This window comes from Spea bombifrons, chromosome 12 (assembly GCF_027358695.1).
Source record: "Spea bombifrons isolate aSpeBom1 chromosome 12, aSpeBom1.2.pri, whole genome shotgun sequence".
In the NCBI taxonomy this organism is placed as follows: domain Eukaryota; kingdom Metazoa; phylum Chordata; class Amphibia; order Anura; family Pelobatidae; genus Spea; species Spea bombifrons.
The window spans coordinates 30,603,615-30,623,934 of record NC_071098.1 but is presented as its reverse complement, the minus strand read 5'-3'; the positions used below and the strand labels follow the sequence as shown (position 1 = coordinate 30,623,934).

Below are 20,320 nucleotides of genomic sequence, written 5' to 3'. Positions count from 1 at the left end.
TGCAATATATACATATACACACACATCATATAATATACACACATATATAATATATACATATACACACATATGCAATATATACACATATATAATACATACATACACACACACACACACACACACACACACACACACACTATACACACATATCTAATACATATATAATATATACACACATATATAATATAATATACACATATATAATATATACATATATATACACACACACACAGACACACACACAGTATTTGCTCAATTTTAAGATGACTAAAAGGAGGACCCTACAGGGAAAAAGTTTTACCAGTAAATATTAATTCATGTTAAGTATTTTTTCACATTTAATAAAAGCTATGATTGAGAAAAATATTTATTTATTTTTTATTTATACTTTCCAGGGAAGCGATAACTCCTCTTGCCGAAGCATAATTAACCTGTAATCCTTTCTTATTCAGCTACATCAAACAATGGCTTGGAATACAACAACATTATCTCCTTACGTCAACACAACCTTAACGAATGGAACTTACCCAACAATCTCCACAACCGGTATATTAAGCGTTTTTCTGCTCCTTATCACGTTTCTGTTTGGGCTGCTCATGAACAGTCTTTACCTTTGGGTCCTTGGGTTCCGAATGAGCAAAAGCGTCAACTCTACCTGGTTCTTCCATTTTACTTTGGCCAATTTGATTTATACTCTGGTCATACCCTTCGTGGCAGTTTATGTTCTCTGGTCTCCCCACTGGATACTTGGACTTTTCTTCTGTAAGCTCATCAATACGTTGCTCTCAGTTGGTATGTACGGCTCCAGCTTTCTTCTAACAGTGATCAGCTGTGACCGCTACATGTTGGTTTTCCACCCAGTTTGGTATAGAAGACATATGAAGCCACGTTATGCCACGGTCGCCTGTCTCTTTCTATGGTGTTTTGCCTGTCTGTGCAGCTCCCCTTACCTTGTGCTCCGTCAGCTACGTCAAGAAAACGCCACCACTCTCTGTTACAATGACTACTCTCTGCTCGGGAAATCATACGGCCAACAGCTCCAGGGCAGGAGAAGTATATTCGCCTTCCGTATTCTTGTGGGCTACCTGCTTCCTCTATTTACCATCTCGTTTTGTTACATCAAAATAGCTCTCAAAATGAAGAAGGAGAAACTGTCCAGGTCCAACAAGCCATTTGCGATAATCCTGATGGCGATTTCCTCCTTTTTTGTTTGCTGGTTACCATACCATGCGTGGTACGCGATGACCATTGAAAAATGGAAGTTCAGTACGAACACCCGTAGCGCTCTTTTAGTCTTAAGCATTGGTTTCATTTGCTTCAACTCCTGTTTCACCCCTGTACTTTACCTCTTCGTTGTGGAGAGCTTCAAGAAAGTCTTCAAAAAGTCTATACTGTCCCTCATTGAGTCTGCCCTTAACCAAGCCTTTGTGTCTTTGAAGAGCATGGAAGAAAAGGTAGTGCCACATACGTCATCCATGGTCAGGGAGGACAACCACTGAGCAAGCATCTGGAAAGGAACTTTCAACCGAGGAGATACATGGGCCTAGTCTTCTTATAATTACATCTCGTCGCATAGTCTTTGGCAAGGCAAGGCAAGAACAAACCACTTGCATCAAAAGTGGTCATCAAAGCGAAGGATTTCCTGCTCCGAGATATCTCAGCATGATATTCTATTCATTCCTATATATATATATATATCATGGAGGTCTCGTTATAGAAGTAGCCTGCGGAAACCCTAAAAAGATGGACTGAAGATGGCCCAAGGACATTAAGCTATAATAAAGATGGACGGATTGGTTTCAGCTCATAGAAAAATTGGTAAGCTGTTAAAAAATATATATATATATAAAAAATAAACCTGTATTTCTGTATTTTCGCATATTATGACACATTTGAGTGTTTGCTGGAATAAAGATGCGCCTACATGTCCCATAAGCATGTGCTAGTATGTAAAGCATACTATATGTATTAAGTGCTTACATATCAACTGTGCAAGAAGAAGGGAGAAATCCGCACACAGGATAAAGTATATTATAAACAAAAAAAAGTTTAAACAAAATGCAGTTTAGTTTAAAAAAAATAAATAATTATGGTACAATTTCAATTAATGAAATTAATTGATGAGATCTAAAGACAAAATATGGCAAAATTTGTTTTAACCAATTTTCTGTCCCCCCCCCCCAACGTATGCTTGATCCAATCAACAACAGCCAGCAACTTATCCATGGTGGGGAGAAATAATCATACAGCGCTCAAGAGCAGGAAATCAAGATGGCCGCCGCTCTGATATCCCGTATATTATATATTACGTATTCTATATCTACGAACGCCGTTAGAGATTTAGTTTATGTTGCAGGAAAATGTTTGGATTTGGAGAAATTCAGAGATCCGCTTTAAGCTTATTTCGAGGGGGGAAGCAGAATTTAAGAAAATACAGTTAAATTGGACACTTTTTAAAATGTTAGAGTGTCCCTCATCTTCCCGACACGGAAACAGGAAACCAGAGGTGGATTTTACTTTGGGGGGAAAAAAATAAAACAAAAAAAAATTATTATTTTCTCTTTTGTTAAGGCAGAAAAAAAGGGAACTGGGTACTTGATACACTTGAACAGGGTGCCATATGGGACTCCATTCTGATGTAAAATAGAGTTATTTTGGGAAATGTAGACCTTGAGAATATAATAAGACTCCAGATTACTCATTGTGTGCGAATCTCCATTACGCTCCATTGAGACATCTCCCGGGGATGCACTAAAAGCTCCTGGATTATATTTATTTAGGATCCGCATTTAAGCTTCGATGAGACCTCACTAAAGCCCCACTATATAAAAAAAAAAAAAAAGGGATTTTGAATTAATTTCCCGTTGATATTTATAGAGGAAAGCGTTTGGTTCCCACAGAAGGATGATAGTCTGTTGGCAGAGTATAAATGCTGTAATAGCCCGTTAATAGCAGAGCCCCCAGCAGAGTAGGAATGACAATATATTATATATATAATATAATATAATATAAAGCTCGGATCCTTTCGCTTAGGTCCCGACTGCCCCACATATTCCGAATTATCTTCACATTATTATCCCAAACCTTTCACCGCAGCCGTTGATTCTGTGTTGATATTAAGGAACTCTCTGGGTTTCACCCGGAGTCTCCAGGTCACCAAAGAGAATCTCCGGGTCGCGGGAACGGCGTTGCCAAATGCCCCATTCCCCGCCCACTTCTCATTTTACAGTGTGCGGGGCTAGCTCTGCACACAATGTCATTGGACAGCCCACCGACACCAGCAGGACCGCCCACCGACACCAGCAGGACAGCCCACACGGTTACTCCATAGGCTTTCATTAGTCAGAGTGTGTCGCTGGGTGATTAAGACTGAGCCATTCTATTGTTCCCCACAGGCAGTATGATAAGGAGTCAGGGGGGTTAGTAGATCGGGGATCAGATAACAGAGCGAGAACTCAAACAAAACGGCTGATATGCATCTGCCTGAAAACATGTTTTGGGACAAAAACTACAACTGGGGTTAAAAAGGAAAACAGAGTAATATTTTTAAAAATGTATTTTTAATCTGATACTGGATTCTTCCTTTGACGTTGTACGGATCGGTAACTCGTCGGTTGCAGAGTTTCAAAATTATTCTGGTTTCCTTTTTTTTTTTGGGGGGGGGTTATCTCCCAATCATCAGCGGATAGAATGTGCTCGCATCAAACCCTCAGTTGTTTATTAAGTCATCCTGCATCTCGGCACAAAAATCAACCCCTATGTGGTTTCACAACATTTTAAAAAGGTGAGAAATATTGCAACATCTTTTAACACATTACAGTTTAAAAAAAAAGCCACTAAACCAATAGTTAAAAGAAAAAAAAAAAACTTTAGTATATGTTTTTTGGCTTTTACAATTAAAATATAAGAAATACAGAAAGTTGGTCATCTATAGTTATTTTTACACTATTCCTATTCATGCTAAAGGTCAGGAGGTCAGGCAGCCTGAAATAGAATTGATGCGAGTTACTTTGTTAAAAAAAAACTAAATTAGAAGATCCCTAAATTATATTTGGCCTCCAACCTATAGATGACTACGCAAATTAAAAAAAAAAACAACAAAAAAACACCATGTTATGAGACATGCACTACCTACACTCACCACTAGATGGCAGCTGTGCAGCTCTGCCGTCCAGAGGCAAAATACAGGCAGACAATCCTTCTCAAGAAGAGACACAAGGTCACCTCTACCTAGCGCCTCGTGCAGAGTTACCCCAGAATAGGGGGCAAGTTATTGCTTTTGTGTTACAAAAAACATAATGTGACCAAAAACACCTCAAGGCTCCAGAACGCAACCAACCACGGAAACTCATGTTGGACACAGGTCCTTCTGTGAAGTTTTCTATGGCATTTTCCAACATTTTTAGAACACGAGCAAACAATTCCTCATTTCTCCAAATAAGAGCCTTGCCCAATCATATTATACATTTCTGTTTCCATTAACTTTATTGCAGTTTCTTTTTTTTTTTTGTAAGTATGTAAGAATAAAGATCTCCTCAACGCGCTCAGGACTCTACATTTCGATAACACGCTGTGCGGTGGGATCTTAAATGCCGACATCTCAAAGAAGCTTCGTAAAACATGAAATATTTAGTAGACCTCGTGAAAAAGCAGCGCCTTTGAGCTTTTTTTCGTTATTTCCAGAAGTATAAACGGTTTGGATTAGCAGCGCGGCGGTTCTCCAAGTTTTGACATTTTGTGTAAATTTTAAAAAAGAATTTGAGAACTTGGAGGAGTTATTACTGGGGACTAAAAGAAAGAGTAAAAAAAAAGATAAGAAGAGGAATATAAGAGAGACTAAATGTGTTATAGAGAGGTAAAGTTGTACCTCATAAATCCTCAAGTTTATTATAGTTGGTTGTTGAGGATCTGAGGGCCAAGTTCTCCCAGTCCGAACAGGACATCGACTCAAAGCCTTGGACCAAAGATGACCATGAGAGGTCAACATTCTTGTTCCTCTAAAGTATTATGGTAGCCTGCCTGAAGGAACATACTTATTTGGAGCCTTGGCCATACCCAAGGAGAGCGATAAGAGATCAAGTAACTGCCAGCTCTGGGATTCTGACCCCCAAACGTTCTATGAGCCCCACCATGCCCCCTTAACCAATAGTCCTTAAGACCCTGGTTTCCCACCATAGCTTTAGAGCCTATTAGTTGATTCTTTAGACTTGATGGTGCTGGCTTTGGGTGGCCCCTACTGGTAAGGGGACCTCCTCTCAATGCAGGGGACCTTAATTACGCCAGTGGCTTGTTTTTACAACATGAGAGCACAAAAACAAATTATTTTTTTTAAAATTAAAAACATCAGAAAATTGGAGACTTCCACCAAAACTATTTTTGACCGGGTCTTCCAATTTCTGTTCTTTTGCTTAGAAAACGATTGCACCGTTGGTTTCTCAGCAAATATTTCTTAGAACGGCTCGGGTGTCTTGTAATCATCTGCGTTATCTGCTGGTAGATTGGGTCACAAGGACCTGCTGGAACAGCTCAGTCATTACCTGTCCGGTGTTGCCTGGCAGCGCGATACAGACTGAAATAACAAGGGATCCGTCAGATACGTTTATAGCGTAAACAGCAGGGTGGGTTCTGAAGGGAACATGCGTTGGGGTGGAAATAGAGAAAACAAAAAAAAAAGGAGCACGGAAAAAGAAGAAGAGGAGAAGAATAATGTTTTGGAGGACCCTTAGGGTCAATCACTGTTCCAGGTTGGAATCCAAAAGCATTGATGTATAGATTTTAGACGATGGACAACATTCTGTACTGCGGAACGATCAAAAGTCTCTTTCATCAGAAAAAAAGTACATTGGAAAATAAAATACTCCAAATAAATAACACTAAATAACCATCGCGGAAGCAGGTAAACGCCTACAATCACCAAGCCTTCCAGACGCCGTAGACCTTCGCGATCCGTGGATTCCTCGTCACCAGCACAGAGAAGTCATTTACGTCAAATCGGAATACCGCCATTTTTCCTACATTTTTAGGATTACTTACGCCCCAAAGTAATAATAAATAATAAAATGTATGTTCTTCGTCTCGTCGACCGAGGCGGACGGTCCAATGTTTGAGTTTCACTAATAATTAGAAAGTATTTTGAGTTTCTATCCCGTCGATATTTCACGGATTGATTTGTCCGAATATCCCGAGTAACGCCGTTACAATAAGGTGACGAAAAGAAACGGATTTTTTAACCATCAGATTCAGCTTCGAGGACACCGACGACTTAACATTACAAAAACGTATGCGTTCCGAGGTCAAAAGGAGGGATTTTGATAAAAACCTGTTTTAATAATATTTTTTTTTCTGTTTTATATTGTCTCTCTAGTAAATAATAAGAGACAGAAAAGTGTGAAGTCCCAACATTCTTTTAATATTTAAACAAAATTCTGCTCCCTACGATCAAGAACACAGCTGTCGTTGGCCTTGTCTTAGATTCTGGAGCCCTATGCCTACCCCATGCATGTTTAAATCCCCTCACTGTATTACCCTCTACCACTTCTGCTGGGAGGCTGTTCCATTTATCTACCTCCTTGTCAGTACAGATATATATTTATCTACACTGCTGAGTACAGCTGAACTCAGTAGGACTTCACCACCAAGTCACAATCTACTCCATAAGCAGTGATAAAAAAAAAAATCCATCTTAAACAAAGAACGTGTTTTCCATCTGCATCTCACATCATAGACCAATCCTAATCGGCTCCAATCATTTTTGATGGAAAGGACAATAAATTTGGTAAACTGAATAATGTAAAAAAATTTAAAATGCAAATATTTATATTATACCGTGATGGGGTCAGAGACAGACGGAGCCGCAGAATCCGATTACTCGCATTAGGTGGCTGGGTGCCGCTTACGTCAATTATTGATATTCATATCGTGTGTGTGTGTACTCTGCTCCAGTATATGCATCAATACCAGCGCTGCATGCAAAAACACACGTCAGCTGTTATCTGAGCCCAGTCTACAACCCCCCCGACTCCTTATACTCCCTGTGGGAAGCTATAGAATGGCTGGGTCTGAATCACACAGTGGGACTCTCGGACTAATGAAAGTCTATGGAGGGACGGACTTCATTAGCATCGCCATAAAGCATCAGCTCAGTGTGGTGTTTGAGCCGGGGACCGAAGAATGGCGGCCTCAAGGTCTGCAGATAAAGGGAGTTTATTGGAGCGAAATGAGATGAAACCTAGGGGTTTATTTTAGTGTATACAGTACTTGGGAGGGGGGTATACCAGGGTATACACCCCTGGGGGTTGTTACTGTCTACAGTGCCGGGGTTTAATAATTTTATTTCCGCAGTTTTTTAATTTTTTAATCATGTTTTAAAAGAAAGCTCATCTTTTTTCTGAAAGAGGAAGCGGACGCGTCGAGGTCGAGCAGATAAAGCCCCGCGATCGCCGCGCACGGCGCTGGAATCATGCGGAACGGCTTAGCGCTAAAAGCGCATCGAGAGACGATACTAATTGGGATTAAACCTCCAGACCACCCAGCGCTACCAGTGGGGGTTTTTTGGCCGAAGGACCGGAGGAAAGAAAAAACGTATAGGCCACGTATAGGGCGCCACGCATAGGATACCACGTATAAGACGCCACATATAGGATGCCACGTACAGGGCGCCACATATAGGATGCCACGTACAGGGCGCCACGTATAGGGCGCCACGTATGAGACGCCACGTATAGGATGCCACGTATAAGACGCCACGCATAGGATACCACGTATAGGATGCCACGTACAGGGCGCCACGTATAGGATGCCACGTACAGGGCGCCACGTATATGATGCCACGTACAGGGCGCCACGTATAGGATGCCACGTACAGGGCGCCACGTATAGGATGCCACGTATAGGATGCCACGTATAGGCTGTAGATGTCCCCCCATTAACTCTTTCATCATCTATAAATAAGCACAGTAACTCTATTAAACCGTTAAGACTACGAAGGCGCGGAGAGAGCTTATAGCGGCTCTTTCTGCAGAGATGACGGAACTGAAGCGTGCGCCATTAACCCAAATCTACAGATGCTACGACCATATTACGCTCCATTAACTCTTTAATCACCACAAAACGGTACAAAGCATTATAAAACAAACTGATTGTTCTTAGTCATTATTCCACGTATAAAACGTAAATAAATCGTTAATGTAAAAGATTCAGCATTAACCCTTTCCTATATCCATGTTCAAAACGGGAATACCTTGCTTGGCACAACAATTACAATTAACCTCCTTCGACCTCATTATAAATGCGGTAGATTTTGCTTGCGCGGTCATGAACCCTACTAGAACCCTTTCATTAGCTATTATGATGTCACAACATCGCAACATTAAAAAGCTCCAACAACATTACATCAGTCCTCGCTTTCATCTTAGATTCAGGAGCCATATGTAGGTTTCAATTCATTCACTTCTGCTGGGAGGCTGTTCCACTTATCTACCACCTTTTCAGTAGAAGCAAAACTTCCTTCCATTCCATTGAAGCCTCCGACTCTCTAGTGTTACATCCAATACAGATCTTCCTTTCCCTCCAGACGTTAAGCAAGCAGTTAGTGATCTGTATAATTAATAACCAAAAAGACCGCAGATATTATCATTGACAATGGCTTCTTTCGCAACAGGAAGCTTCTTTACAGATTGCATCTCACGCTTCGAGTACTCCAGGACCGATGCAAACTCGTACGAGACTAAAAGCGCTCCTCTTTTCTTGGATAGACTCTCTTTTGTTCTTTTTAAGTAAAAATAATAATTCATCTCTTAAGAGAATATACATAAAAAGGATTTTTTTTAATGATTTCATTTATTTTTATAAGGATTCCTACTTCGGTTTTCCAAGAATCAGCAATATATAAACACACAAAATAAATAAAAAAATTGATGTATGTATGTATGTATATATATTGTAAATTCATTTCTAATTTAGGAGCCCCCCAAAAAATTAAATGTAAAAAAATATATATATTTTAAAAAAAAAAAGAAAAACAGGAAGTTGAATAATCTTATCAGCCAATAGAAAGCAAAGCCTATGTATTAAAGTGACAGAGATAATACGACTCTTACAATTTTAGCTTTCTTTCTTTGGACACGAGGGGCTTTATTACAGATCAACCTTATAATTTCATTTTCCTTGATATCATCATCTTCTCGCACAATAAAGATCCGGTTCGATTGAAAACAAATTGTACCCTTCGGCTCCCTGTAGCTCAGAACAAGGCTGGAGGACACCGTCTCCACTACCCTAGGATTTCACCATCCACGTCATGAATATACTGTACATCGTTGGCTTACTGGCCACCTCCTGACCCTTGGTGCTCATTCAACCGGAGGAGTCAAAGTTCATCGCCTGTCAGGTTTACTTGATTATTTCCCCGCCGGCCTCATAGTAAAATAAACCTGAACGGGTTCATGCTTGAAATATCAGGGAATAGACTTTCCGATACACAGTTTAAGCCGTTCGCGTCGACGTGGATACCAGCCGTCTTTCGTGTCTCGAGTATCTCATTTTTATGGAACGCCACTGGCCTGCGTGTTAAAGGAAAACGCGTCGACACAGCGAAGACAATTTATATTGTAATGTGTATTACCAACACACACACACAATACTCTCAGGCAGACTAGAAATCTCGGAAAGGCCTGCGTGGGCCACAAGCTCCATCTTCAGTTTAAGGGCCGTGATGCAGACTAGGCTAAAACGCTCGGAAACATCTTCTCCTTAAGGCTAAGTGCTTCTTCAACTTGCATTTCGCAATAAACATGATACTAAAAATATATATATATATATAAAAAAAAAATCCAATTTTCTTCTTCCCGTAAAAAGTACTTCACGTCCCCACCAACCACTAAACAGAAATGCCATCTCCTGCACACTTATCGTACGGCCATAAGCGAAGACCCTCATTCCCGTTGGCAACGAAGAAGCGACGTCTCCATGTTTACGAAGCGTCTGCTGCTCTGTCGTTTCTCTTCTCGTGCCAGGACGAGAAAGGCTGGAGTACCACGGTTTATAAACAGCCACAAAACAGTACGGTCTGTTTTCTATAACCTCTCCCGCTTTTCTCTAATTGGCGCTTTTGGCCGAAGGAGCCTTGAGGAGCTACAGACTTGAGTTATAAAAATATAACGCTAATTACCTAGCGCCTGTGCGAGTACTATATTAATCACGGGGGGGGTACGGAGGTTCACTTGATACATCGTGTATGAGTACGGCATTGAGTGTCCTTCATGTGTTGATCGATGAATGGTAATCAAAAGCACCATGTGGGGGAGGAATAACTACATTTGGACAGGTACAAATCGTGTGTCAAATTCAGTGAATTATAATGGGATTGGCAAGAAGTCTGTTCCCCGTCTTCGTTCTAGACTGAGAATCATGTATACGATATAAAAAAAAAATGGTTCACATTTTTGTCTATTTAAGGCAGATACTGCTTTTTATCTCTAAAGGCGGGAGGGCTGACAGCTTCTGGCCTGGGGGGCAGATAAAGCCAAGAGGCCACATTAGACAACACCCCCAACACACCCAGGTAACATACCCACTGGCATACACATTTACACACACACAGACATGCAACCATACACACACACCCATGCCAACAACCATACACACACTCATGCCAACAACAACCACACCATACACACACACAAACTCACTGCCCTCCATTAACTGTACCAGATTTTTCTCATCTAAAAATCACATTTTCATAAGTACCAAAATAGAACAAGCCATATTATTCTACCTCTCCCCCTTTCTGTGTGTGTGTGGGGGGAAACATTATTATTATTTGAAGTGTTTTTCAGGCTACTTTCTTTAAATGGTATTTAAGAAACACAGCTATGCCCTGGAAACGTAGAGCCTGACAAACAGCCATTGAGTTGTACCGTAGGCTGTCGCGAAAGGGGTTAATCTCATTAAGTTTGAAACGCAAGTTATTTATTATACCCGAGCACTGCGGCAATGTATAATAATATACTTTATTGTGCTGTACGACCTCCGTGCACCTGTGCTGCCGGTCTGTACCCAAAATTACCCAACTCTATAATTTACTCCGTGGCAAACAAGGAAATGATTATATATTATGGCTCCCGGGGGTAATTATCTGATGAACACACACGGAGGGTAAACAAAGCGCTCTACGGGGAAGCGCAGGTTGAATGTCTGTAGGCATCCAGTTGTTACAGACTCCAGCACCATGGGTTCCACTGCCGTGTTTTGCCGCAGACCGGTAATGCGTCCATCCCGTGTATAGGTTAGGGTACCGGTAGCGCGTGTAACACGCTCCGGCACCTGTTCGACGCGTAGAGAGCCCGGCTACAGATTGACAATTTCAATTCCTTTATATGAAGTGAATGAACGGAACATCGTGTTTGCCACGTTCAGCTGCTCCCTGAATATTAACAGTTTGTGGCGGCCGAAGCATTTCAATCACTTAATCTGTTTCTGAAGTTGAAATAGAAATGCCTTGCAGGAGGTCCGGTACGGACAGAAGAGGCTTCACAGGAGTACTCCATGTTTGAAAAAAAATGAAATATTAAACGATGAGATGATGCTGTGTAAAGGGAGCGTGCGGTGCGAGGGATCGGGCAGGAGATGTAGATGTGTGTGTCAATCGAGGATAGGAGAAGACACAATGGGTTTCCAAGCATAGATGTAGGAAACAGAGCCTGGAGACCTTGAGGCCTTTGCCATGCTGGTAACCATAAGGCCTCGTTCACTATGCCCCACTTTCCGCCATTTTGTCTCGGTGCTGGTACACGCTAGGGAGTAGAGCACTTGGTTTGCACCAACACAAACCTCCGTTGGCGTTCTTCCATGCAGCACAGTAGGCAGGACCTTAACACACAGACACAAGTTCATTCACTAAAGGTCAAGCAGTTAGTTGAATTATGGCTGTAATTCAACTAAGGACGAGTCAACCCTGACAGCGGCAGGACTATTGACAAGAAGCTCCTGTCACGTCATACTCGACACCTGCCAAGCTGCATGTGATTATCGTCACGTTAATCATTAAATTGATTGAGTTAGTCGCCTGAGTCTAGTCGGGTTGGTGGCCAAAGCGGACAAATAGAAGAGCTGATAAGATTCACATAACTCGTCGTAAGCAGGCAGTTGTTTTGACTCAAGTCAGAATATAGCGGTCAAGTAGGTCCTATCCCGACACATGATTTTCTACCCGACACATGGTATAAGGGACTATAACTGGTGCAAGCATGGTTCCTACCAGCGAGAGATGAACCAACTCTCCAAAAAAATAAAGTAGGTATGAGAGGGACTTATAAAGATGAACATTGGGAAGCCAGCACTGGTGGAGGAACATGTCATGGGACGTGAGGCTATTGTTGGCGCTCCTACACCCCTGGGTGTATTTAGATACACATTGAGGCAGAGATGTTTAGAAGTATGAGGCCAGACGCATGTTTAGAGAAGCTTCTTATCATGGATCACCCATGATCTAGGATGCGGTTGTAGGCAGTAAACCCGGCAAAGGGAGCTTTACTGATCCCTCTAACCGAACGATGACTGTTCTGCCGAGACTGAAAGCTACTCCTCCGATTAATCCCCTCCACAGTCCGCAATGTCTCTGGTGGCCATCACAAATACATCTGCATCCCTCTGAAAATGGATGCTAATTACAATTATACTAAACGTCTTAATGAGTAATTATCATGCCTCAAGCACTCATTAATTGATCCCGCAACATCTCCGGCTTCTTATTGCACCTAATTAACATTACATTTATTCTAATTTTTCCCCTTCCTACATTAGCCGTCTCCTGTTCAGTTTATCAGTTTTTATCTCTCCTTAACACTCTTCCGTACTTGTTTTTCTTTTTTTTTTTCTTCTTCCTCTTTTAAATAAGTCTCTAAGTTTCACCAAGGCCCACCATTTCTTCACAACCAAGCAAAGTACAACTTTTTACATTGATTTTTTGTTATACTTTTGGTTTAATTTACAAAGTAACAGGGCTTTTCCAAAAATGCTAAATTCAAATGCTTCTATTTAATACATTAAACTACGGTCCATACAAATGGATCAAAGATTTTCGTTGTGACATAATAACTAAGGTTGCAGTAGTTGCCCCAACAGTGGGACCTTGAATGGACAAGTCTTTAATTATTCCACCCAACTCTAGATTTCATATCTGGTAAGCTGGAAGCTTCCAGAAACGGTATAAGTAACGACAACGGACAGTCTAAATTTGCACAAAGTTTGGCGACAATCTTTTTCAGAAACAAAGTCTCCACAAGTTGAGAAGATGCGGAGTCACATTTACTTTCTCAGAGCTTTCTTCTGTAACTTAAAACCTCCGACGCGCCGAAGCCGCACGCGACGCTACAACTTGTTCCATGAATAAATCGGCTCGCTGAAAAGAATGGCAGACTTCTGAAGACGCCGTGTTCTCCGAAACCAACCCATCAATATTTATTTTCTTCTCAGGAGAGAAGATGCGCTAGGTGGGAAGGAAGAGTTAAAAAGGATATGGAGGACAATAGCTAATTTTCTATTTTGTGGAATGTACTTTAAAAGCACGAAATAAAACATAAGATCTGTAAGGTTTACCACTCATTGAAATGAACATTCCAGCTTTAAAAACAAGAATGGTCCAAATATAGACCTTCGCCAACCCATGGATCCAACTAATTACCAACTTTTGGATTGATTTTATGGATTTTTGATTATTCCTCCTCAAAACCATGTGTTTGTAGGCTTCAATTCATCTGAGGATTGACCACAAGCCAGACTCGGAGGCTCTGGGGCAGCTGGACACCAGTTAAACACCTGGAGACCCACCTTTGGTCAACCCCAACCTCAACGGGTTTTCTATCACGCGATCTACAAGTCATTGGAGTTTTCAAAAGGCGTTAAGGTTCTCAGAAGTCTTTTGAAGATCCGTATTCAAGGAATGTTGCTCCCAAATAGCAATAATGCTGCTAGTTCTCAACTTTTTATCTATATTCCTCCTTAAAAACCACGTTTTATGGGCTTCAATTCTCTCAGAAGCTCCAAGACAGCTGGACACCATTTAAAATTTGATGTTCAACACTACCGGGAGATCTACCTGTTGGTCTCCCCTACCTCGGCAGGCTCCCGATCACATAAACAACAAGCGATTGAAGTTTTCAGAAGGCAGTTTGGGTTCTCAGAAGGCTTTTGAAGATCCATATCCAAGGAATGTCTCTACCAAGCAGCAGTAATGATCTCCAGAAACTTATGCAATGGTCCCCTTTCCCAAATGTATATTGACTTAGTTCCCTTGTAGAGTTTGATTGATTTCTTTATTTATTTTTAAGGCTTTAAAAACTTTGTGGGGTATTTTAACCAAAAACCCTATATTTATAAGTAAATAGTCCTCCAGACTATCACCGTTAAGACTATGAACATCTGGGATTCCGCTCTGAGACGGTCATGTGTTTCTACTAAAGCCATCGAACATCCAGTGGTTTTTATTACCAAATATTATCAAAACAGTCTTGACAAACCCCAACGGTATATTTTATTACAAAAGAACGGGGTGGGGGGGGCATAATTACCAGTATTTTATTTTTCCAGAAATTTTCCAGGACGATTGTGTTTGAAAAACGAGCCTCAACATTTTGCAACCCATTTCATGACTCGCAAATTAGAAACATGCTGGAAACCGTTTATTTATCTTGAGTTTTTGTTACAATGACTTCCATTCCTAAACAGCCCGTGGAGATGGATCCCGCCTCGCTCATCAGGAGGGGAGAGGATTTGCCGGCAGATCGGCCCCCCTATTCTGCCCGTTTCTCCTGCTGTAAAGACTCAAACCTTCATCAGTCGCTGGTCTGGTCTTCGATTCAGGAGCCATATGCCTATCCCATGCATTTTCACTATATTAGCCTCTACCACTTCTGCTGGGAGACTGTTCCACTTATGTACTACCCCTTAAGTAAAGCTATATGTATCTATGTATAAAGAACCTTTTTGTGGGAAGCTATGTATTATAGAAGAACTTGATGAAATAACATACCCCTGGAGCTTCTGTACTTGGTTGGGTATTAGAGGGACATGGTGGACACAATGAGAAGAACAGATCCCTTTTCTTCAAACACAAATCACATCCAGAGAGAACTGCGAGACTGCGAGTCCTCAACCTTTGTGCTTTTAGCCAGCTGCTATAGATTGCAAGCTCACAAGACCAGAGCTCTCTTCTCCTTCTGCCCCAGTACGACACACCTTGTGCTCATAATATTGTCATTCTAAATTGCCTTTGATAAATATTGTAAAAGCGCCACAGAATCAGCTTTATCACTCCCATCACTCCTGTGTTCCAATGGCTCTTTATCACCCCATCACTCCTGTGTTCCAATGGCCCTTTATCACTCCCATCACTCCTGTGTCCCAATGGCCCTTTATCACTCCCATCACTCCTGTGTTCCAATGGCCCTTTATCTCTCCCATCACTCCTGGGTTCCAATGGCCATTTATCACTCCCATCACTCCTGTGTTCCAATGGCCCTTTATCACTCGTATCACTCCTGTGTTCCAATAGCCCTTTATCACTCCCATCACTCCTGTGTTCCAATGGCCCTTTATCACTCCCATCAATCCTGTGTCCCAATGGCCCTTTATCACTCCTGTGTTCCAATGGCCCTTTATCACTCCCATCACTCCTGTGTTCCAATGGCACGTTATCACTCCCATCAATCCTGTGTCCCAATGGCCCTTTATCACTCCTGTGTTCCAATGGCCCTTTATCACTCCCATCACTCCTGTGTTCCAATGGCACGTTATCACTCCCATCACTCCTGTGTTCCAATGGCACGTTGTGTTCGCTGATCCAAGTTTAAGTTTAAAAGGTTAATTGATGGTTAGAAAACCCCTTTTTGTAATTATGTTACAGACATAAAAACAGCTGAGTGACCCCAAACGTTTTGAATGACGGTGCGTGTATGAACTATAATGTGAAAATAATGTGATATAATGCATTTGCGTTTCTGTATATTTTTGTTCTATTTTTTTAAGCTCTGCTGTTCTCTGCTAACCGTCTTTTCGGATTTTTTGGGGAAGCTCCAAGAAGTAACTTTGTGTTTTTCTCCATTTGTGACACGTCTCGCTGTAACAGCGTGCAGACAAACTCCATAACCTCTCAAATATTAAATGATGTTATTCACCCGTTCAGTGCCGGGGGGGGGGGGGCATGCGACGCGTTTCGCAATAGTTTGCCTGGAAACATAAAACCGATCGGTAAACAAACAAACAAACAAACAAAGAAATGAACACAATTTTGGCGGCAGAGCCTCTCGAGTTTGAAATAAATCAAATCGGTGTAATTGCAAGCGATCGTTCCTTGTTTCCAATTTAAAGAACTTGTTTTTACAAACTCGTTGGCGGATTCGCGCGTTTCACTGGACATTTTTCATTGTTGTTTGGAAACATTTCAGCTCATTTTTTTTTGAGTGAAATGATGTTTGTTTGGCTCGGCTTTATTTGTTTTGTGGAAGAATAACCAGAAGTACATAGTTACAGTTATATAACCGTTATGACTCAAGGAGGACCAATCAGAGTCCACAGGGGGCAGATATTTATTTTTACTTATTGAGGAGGGTGGTCGATAAGTGGAACAGCCTCCCAGCAGAGGTGGTAGAGAGTAATACAGTGAGGGTATTAAACATGCATGGGATAGACATACGGCTCCTGAATCTAAGACGAGACCAACGACCGGTTAAGGTTCGAGTCCCGGTACTGGGAGTATCCGGCATTTTGCCCAATGTGCCAGATAGGCAGTCCGATCGGGTCTATAACCCGTGGATAGGGGAACAATTGCCTCCTAAGGGGGTCCAAACTCTTTTAACAGGGGCAGTCCAACTCAGGCCAGCCTGCTATGGTAGGTGGGAGCGCGGGGGGGGGGGGGTCATGTCGCAGTGCGGTACCTGTGCAAGCAATAGGCATGTATTTCCATGTACATGGGGGGGGCAGGTGCCAGGGGGCCACATGGCTTTGTTTGCCCCCCCCAGTGGAAAGGCGTCAGCCGTCGCCTGGTCCTCCAGGTGTTTGGAGTAAAGGCGGGTGGGGGGGGCAACTTTAGAAATAGTTAAAAAATGATGGAATAACTTTTATAAATCAGCCTCATATCGCGTATCAACAGCCAGCGACTGGGAACGGACGTCTCTCTTTAAGATTAAAAAAAGTTATATTTTGGGTCAGAGGATAAATTGTATTATTTTGCCTCAAAGTGAACTTTTCCTACCGACAACAGCCCTTTGTTTTGACATCAAAAAGCTCAATAAACGTTAAAATCCCATGATCTGAAACGGTCAACAAACCACAAGCGGACTTTCTTTTTTAATGAAATCCCGGATTAGAATTCAAATCTTTCATCAGACAAAAACACAAACTTTTTCAGTGTCTATGGCAACAACCTATCAGTGCCTGCCATGGTGTCACATGACAATTAAGCATTCCCTGAAAAAAATCTCAATCGTATAAAACGCAGCCTGTGGCGGGGCGCCGGTAGAATATCCGTTAATAACGCGGCCGGGCGATTCTTACATTCCTCCGACTAATCCCGGAACACGAGCGCAAATACTAACAAAACAACTCAATTCCAATCCTCAATAACAGCGGCAGAAAAACAGCCAAACGAGACGTTTTCACCCAATTTCCGTTAGTATTTTCACGAGAAAGCATCCTTTCCGTAAACCCGGCGGCGACGCGCAGACTGCAATTTACCAACATTTCAATATTTCCCCAAAAAAACTAACAAGAACGCAAAACGTGAAAATCCAAAATAGATCTCGCTGATTAAAATAAATATATCCATTATATATAAACACACACACACTAATATACATATATATACACACATATCCATCATATATAACCATATACATACATGCGGCATATATAACATAACATAATATATACACACACACATCATATATAATACACACACACACATATATATATACACACACACCCCATAGACACACATACAGCATATATAAAACATACCACATATATATAACAACAATATCTATTTATATATATATATGTGTGTGTATATATTGTTGTTATATATATGTGGTATGTTTTATATATGCTGTATGTGTGTCTATATTATATATATATATATATATATATATATATATATATACATACACACACAGCATATAACTATACATACACACATAATATCTACACACAGCAGATACAACATACATACAATGCATTATATATATCACACATACAGCATATGTAACCATGTACATACAACATATATATAAATAACATACAGCAGATAACTGTTACATACACTGCATTCTATATATCAGTATAAGTATAAAAAGGATTTGTTGCGAGTGACATCGTACCGTCTCCCAGCTGCCGATTAATTAAAATGTTTCAATGTTCTGTGGAAAGAATGTTACTCTATAGAGGTCGCCGGAGCGCTAAACGCAGCGATACAAACGATACAAAGTAACGGCGGTCCGCGGAACCCACCTTACTTCCTTCCTTGAAGACAGGTGGAGGAGTTCGGTGCCTCTCAGCTGGCCGTCCCAGCCAAGGAGGTAGTAGTCGATCTCAGCCTCGGCTCCCAGCCTGGCAGGAAAGAAACCTCCCAGCTCCTGAAGTGTGTGATCCATTCACACAGCCCAGCCCCTTTAACCCCTTCCTACCCGCTCCCTCTTCGTATTAACCACGTAGTGACATGATAAAGCTGAAGATTATTATTATTATTTCATTAGACGGGGAGGTACAGAATATCCCGGTAATGTATGTTAAGGTGACCCCGTTACCATGGCGATGTGTCACCCTAATGCGGGTGTCTTTATCAAATACGATGCGCCGGAAGATAATAAATTGTAATGGAAAAAAACATAAAGGTTGCTATTGTTCTATTGTTCAGCACTGAGATCCATCAAAGACACAATCAACCGCTTCTGCTGGGAGGCTGCTCCACTTATCCACCACCATCTCAATTAAATAAAGCTTTCTTACATTCCACCTCAGTCTCTGATCTTCTAGTTATGCCTTCTTCTGTGAAACCTAGAATTTGCCAGCAGATCGCCCCTATTCAGACCCGTCTAGTTGCTCATGCATGTTTAAATCCCCTCGCTGTATTACCCTGTACCACCTCTGCTGGGAGGCTGCTCCACTTATCCACCACCCTCTCAATTAAATAAAGCTTTCTTACATTACACCTAAGCCTTCTCCTGTGAAACCTAGAATTTGCCAGCAGATCGCCCCTATTCCGACCCCCGTCTAGTTGTACATTTTGTTGGTCTCGTCTTAGATTCAGGAGCCGTATGTCTATCCCATGCATGTTTAATCCCCTCACTGTATTACCCTCTACCACCTCTGCTGGGAGGCTGCTCCACTTATCTACCACCCTCTCAGCAAAGCATCAGCAAGCATCACAGCAAGCAGAAGCACCCAGCCCCCGATGTACACATCAATTACTGATATTAAATAATATTAAACAGTAACAACAATTATTTCAATATTTACCCAAAAGGATCAGATTCCAAATAAAATAAACAGCACCTGCCTCCTCTCCGTAACCCGCCAATAATTCACTTTCTTCTTTGCATTTCCGCCGGGGTCTATTCATCGCCCGTCGCGGCTTCTCAGAGATAACTTCATTTCGATGGATTTTATCGTTTTTTGGCTCCTTACAGTCAAACATTTCATTTAATTAAGCGCATTTTTGTTAAATTAAAATTTCTTAATTCTGGCAAAACCCTCCATTAAAATCCCCGAATAACCGACCAATCAGGGACCTCCCGAGAGAAGCACCAGCTACGAAATTCATATTAAGAAAGGGAGACTCCGGCCGCCATGACAGCTGCGCGGTCCCTTTAGATTTTCACGGTGTCCCACTTGCAAAATGTATGGGCGTATTCTGCGGAATCCCCCAAATGCATTTGCCCCTTCCCTTGCCCCCCCCGGCACGGTTTGGCCCTGCACGTGATATACCCACCACTAGTCAGCTCCAGCGCTGGCTCTGTGAATACTAGGATCCCCGACGCGCATGCTTGAAAAATGCTCCAAATGATTTCAATGGGAGCACTTTCCTGCCCCTGATTGGCTGCTGGAAACAGCAATCAGTGGCAGGGAATGTTAACTAAAAGGAGGGCAGATGCAGCAACAGGGCTGCAGCTTCTAGTCCAAGTAAGGAAGAAAGCATATTAAAGTCCTCACAGAGGCTCAGGTGGGGGGGTTGAGGACACTTAACAGTCCCTTTAATGTAACGTCCGACTTCACGGACCCCGATCGCCGCCCCACCGCCCTCACCGAGCTGTCTTCATTATGAAATATT

General features: G+C 41.8%; 1 protein-coding gene across 1 annotated transcript; it reads left to right on the top strand.

The window, feature by feature from the left end:
- Nucleotides 1-464: 464 nt before the first annotated feature.
- On the top strand, nucleotides 465-1,598 carry LOC128469732 (probable G-protein coupled receptor 33). The gene has a single exon (XM_053451533.1). The coding sequence runs from the start codon at nucleotides 465-467 to the stop codon at nucleotides 1,497-1,499; it is 1,035 nt and encodes a 344-aa protein (XP_053307508.1). The 3' UTR covers nucleotides 1,500-1,598.
- Nucleotides 1,599-20,320: the final 18,722 nt, after the last annotated feature.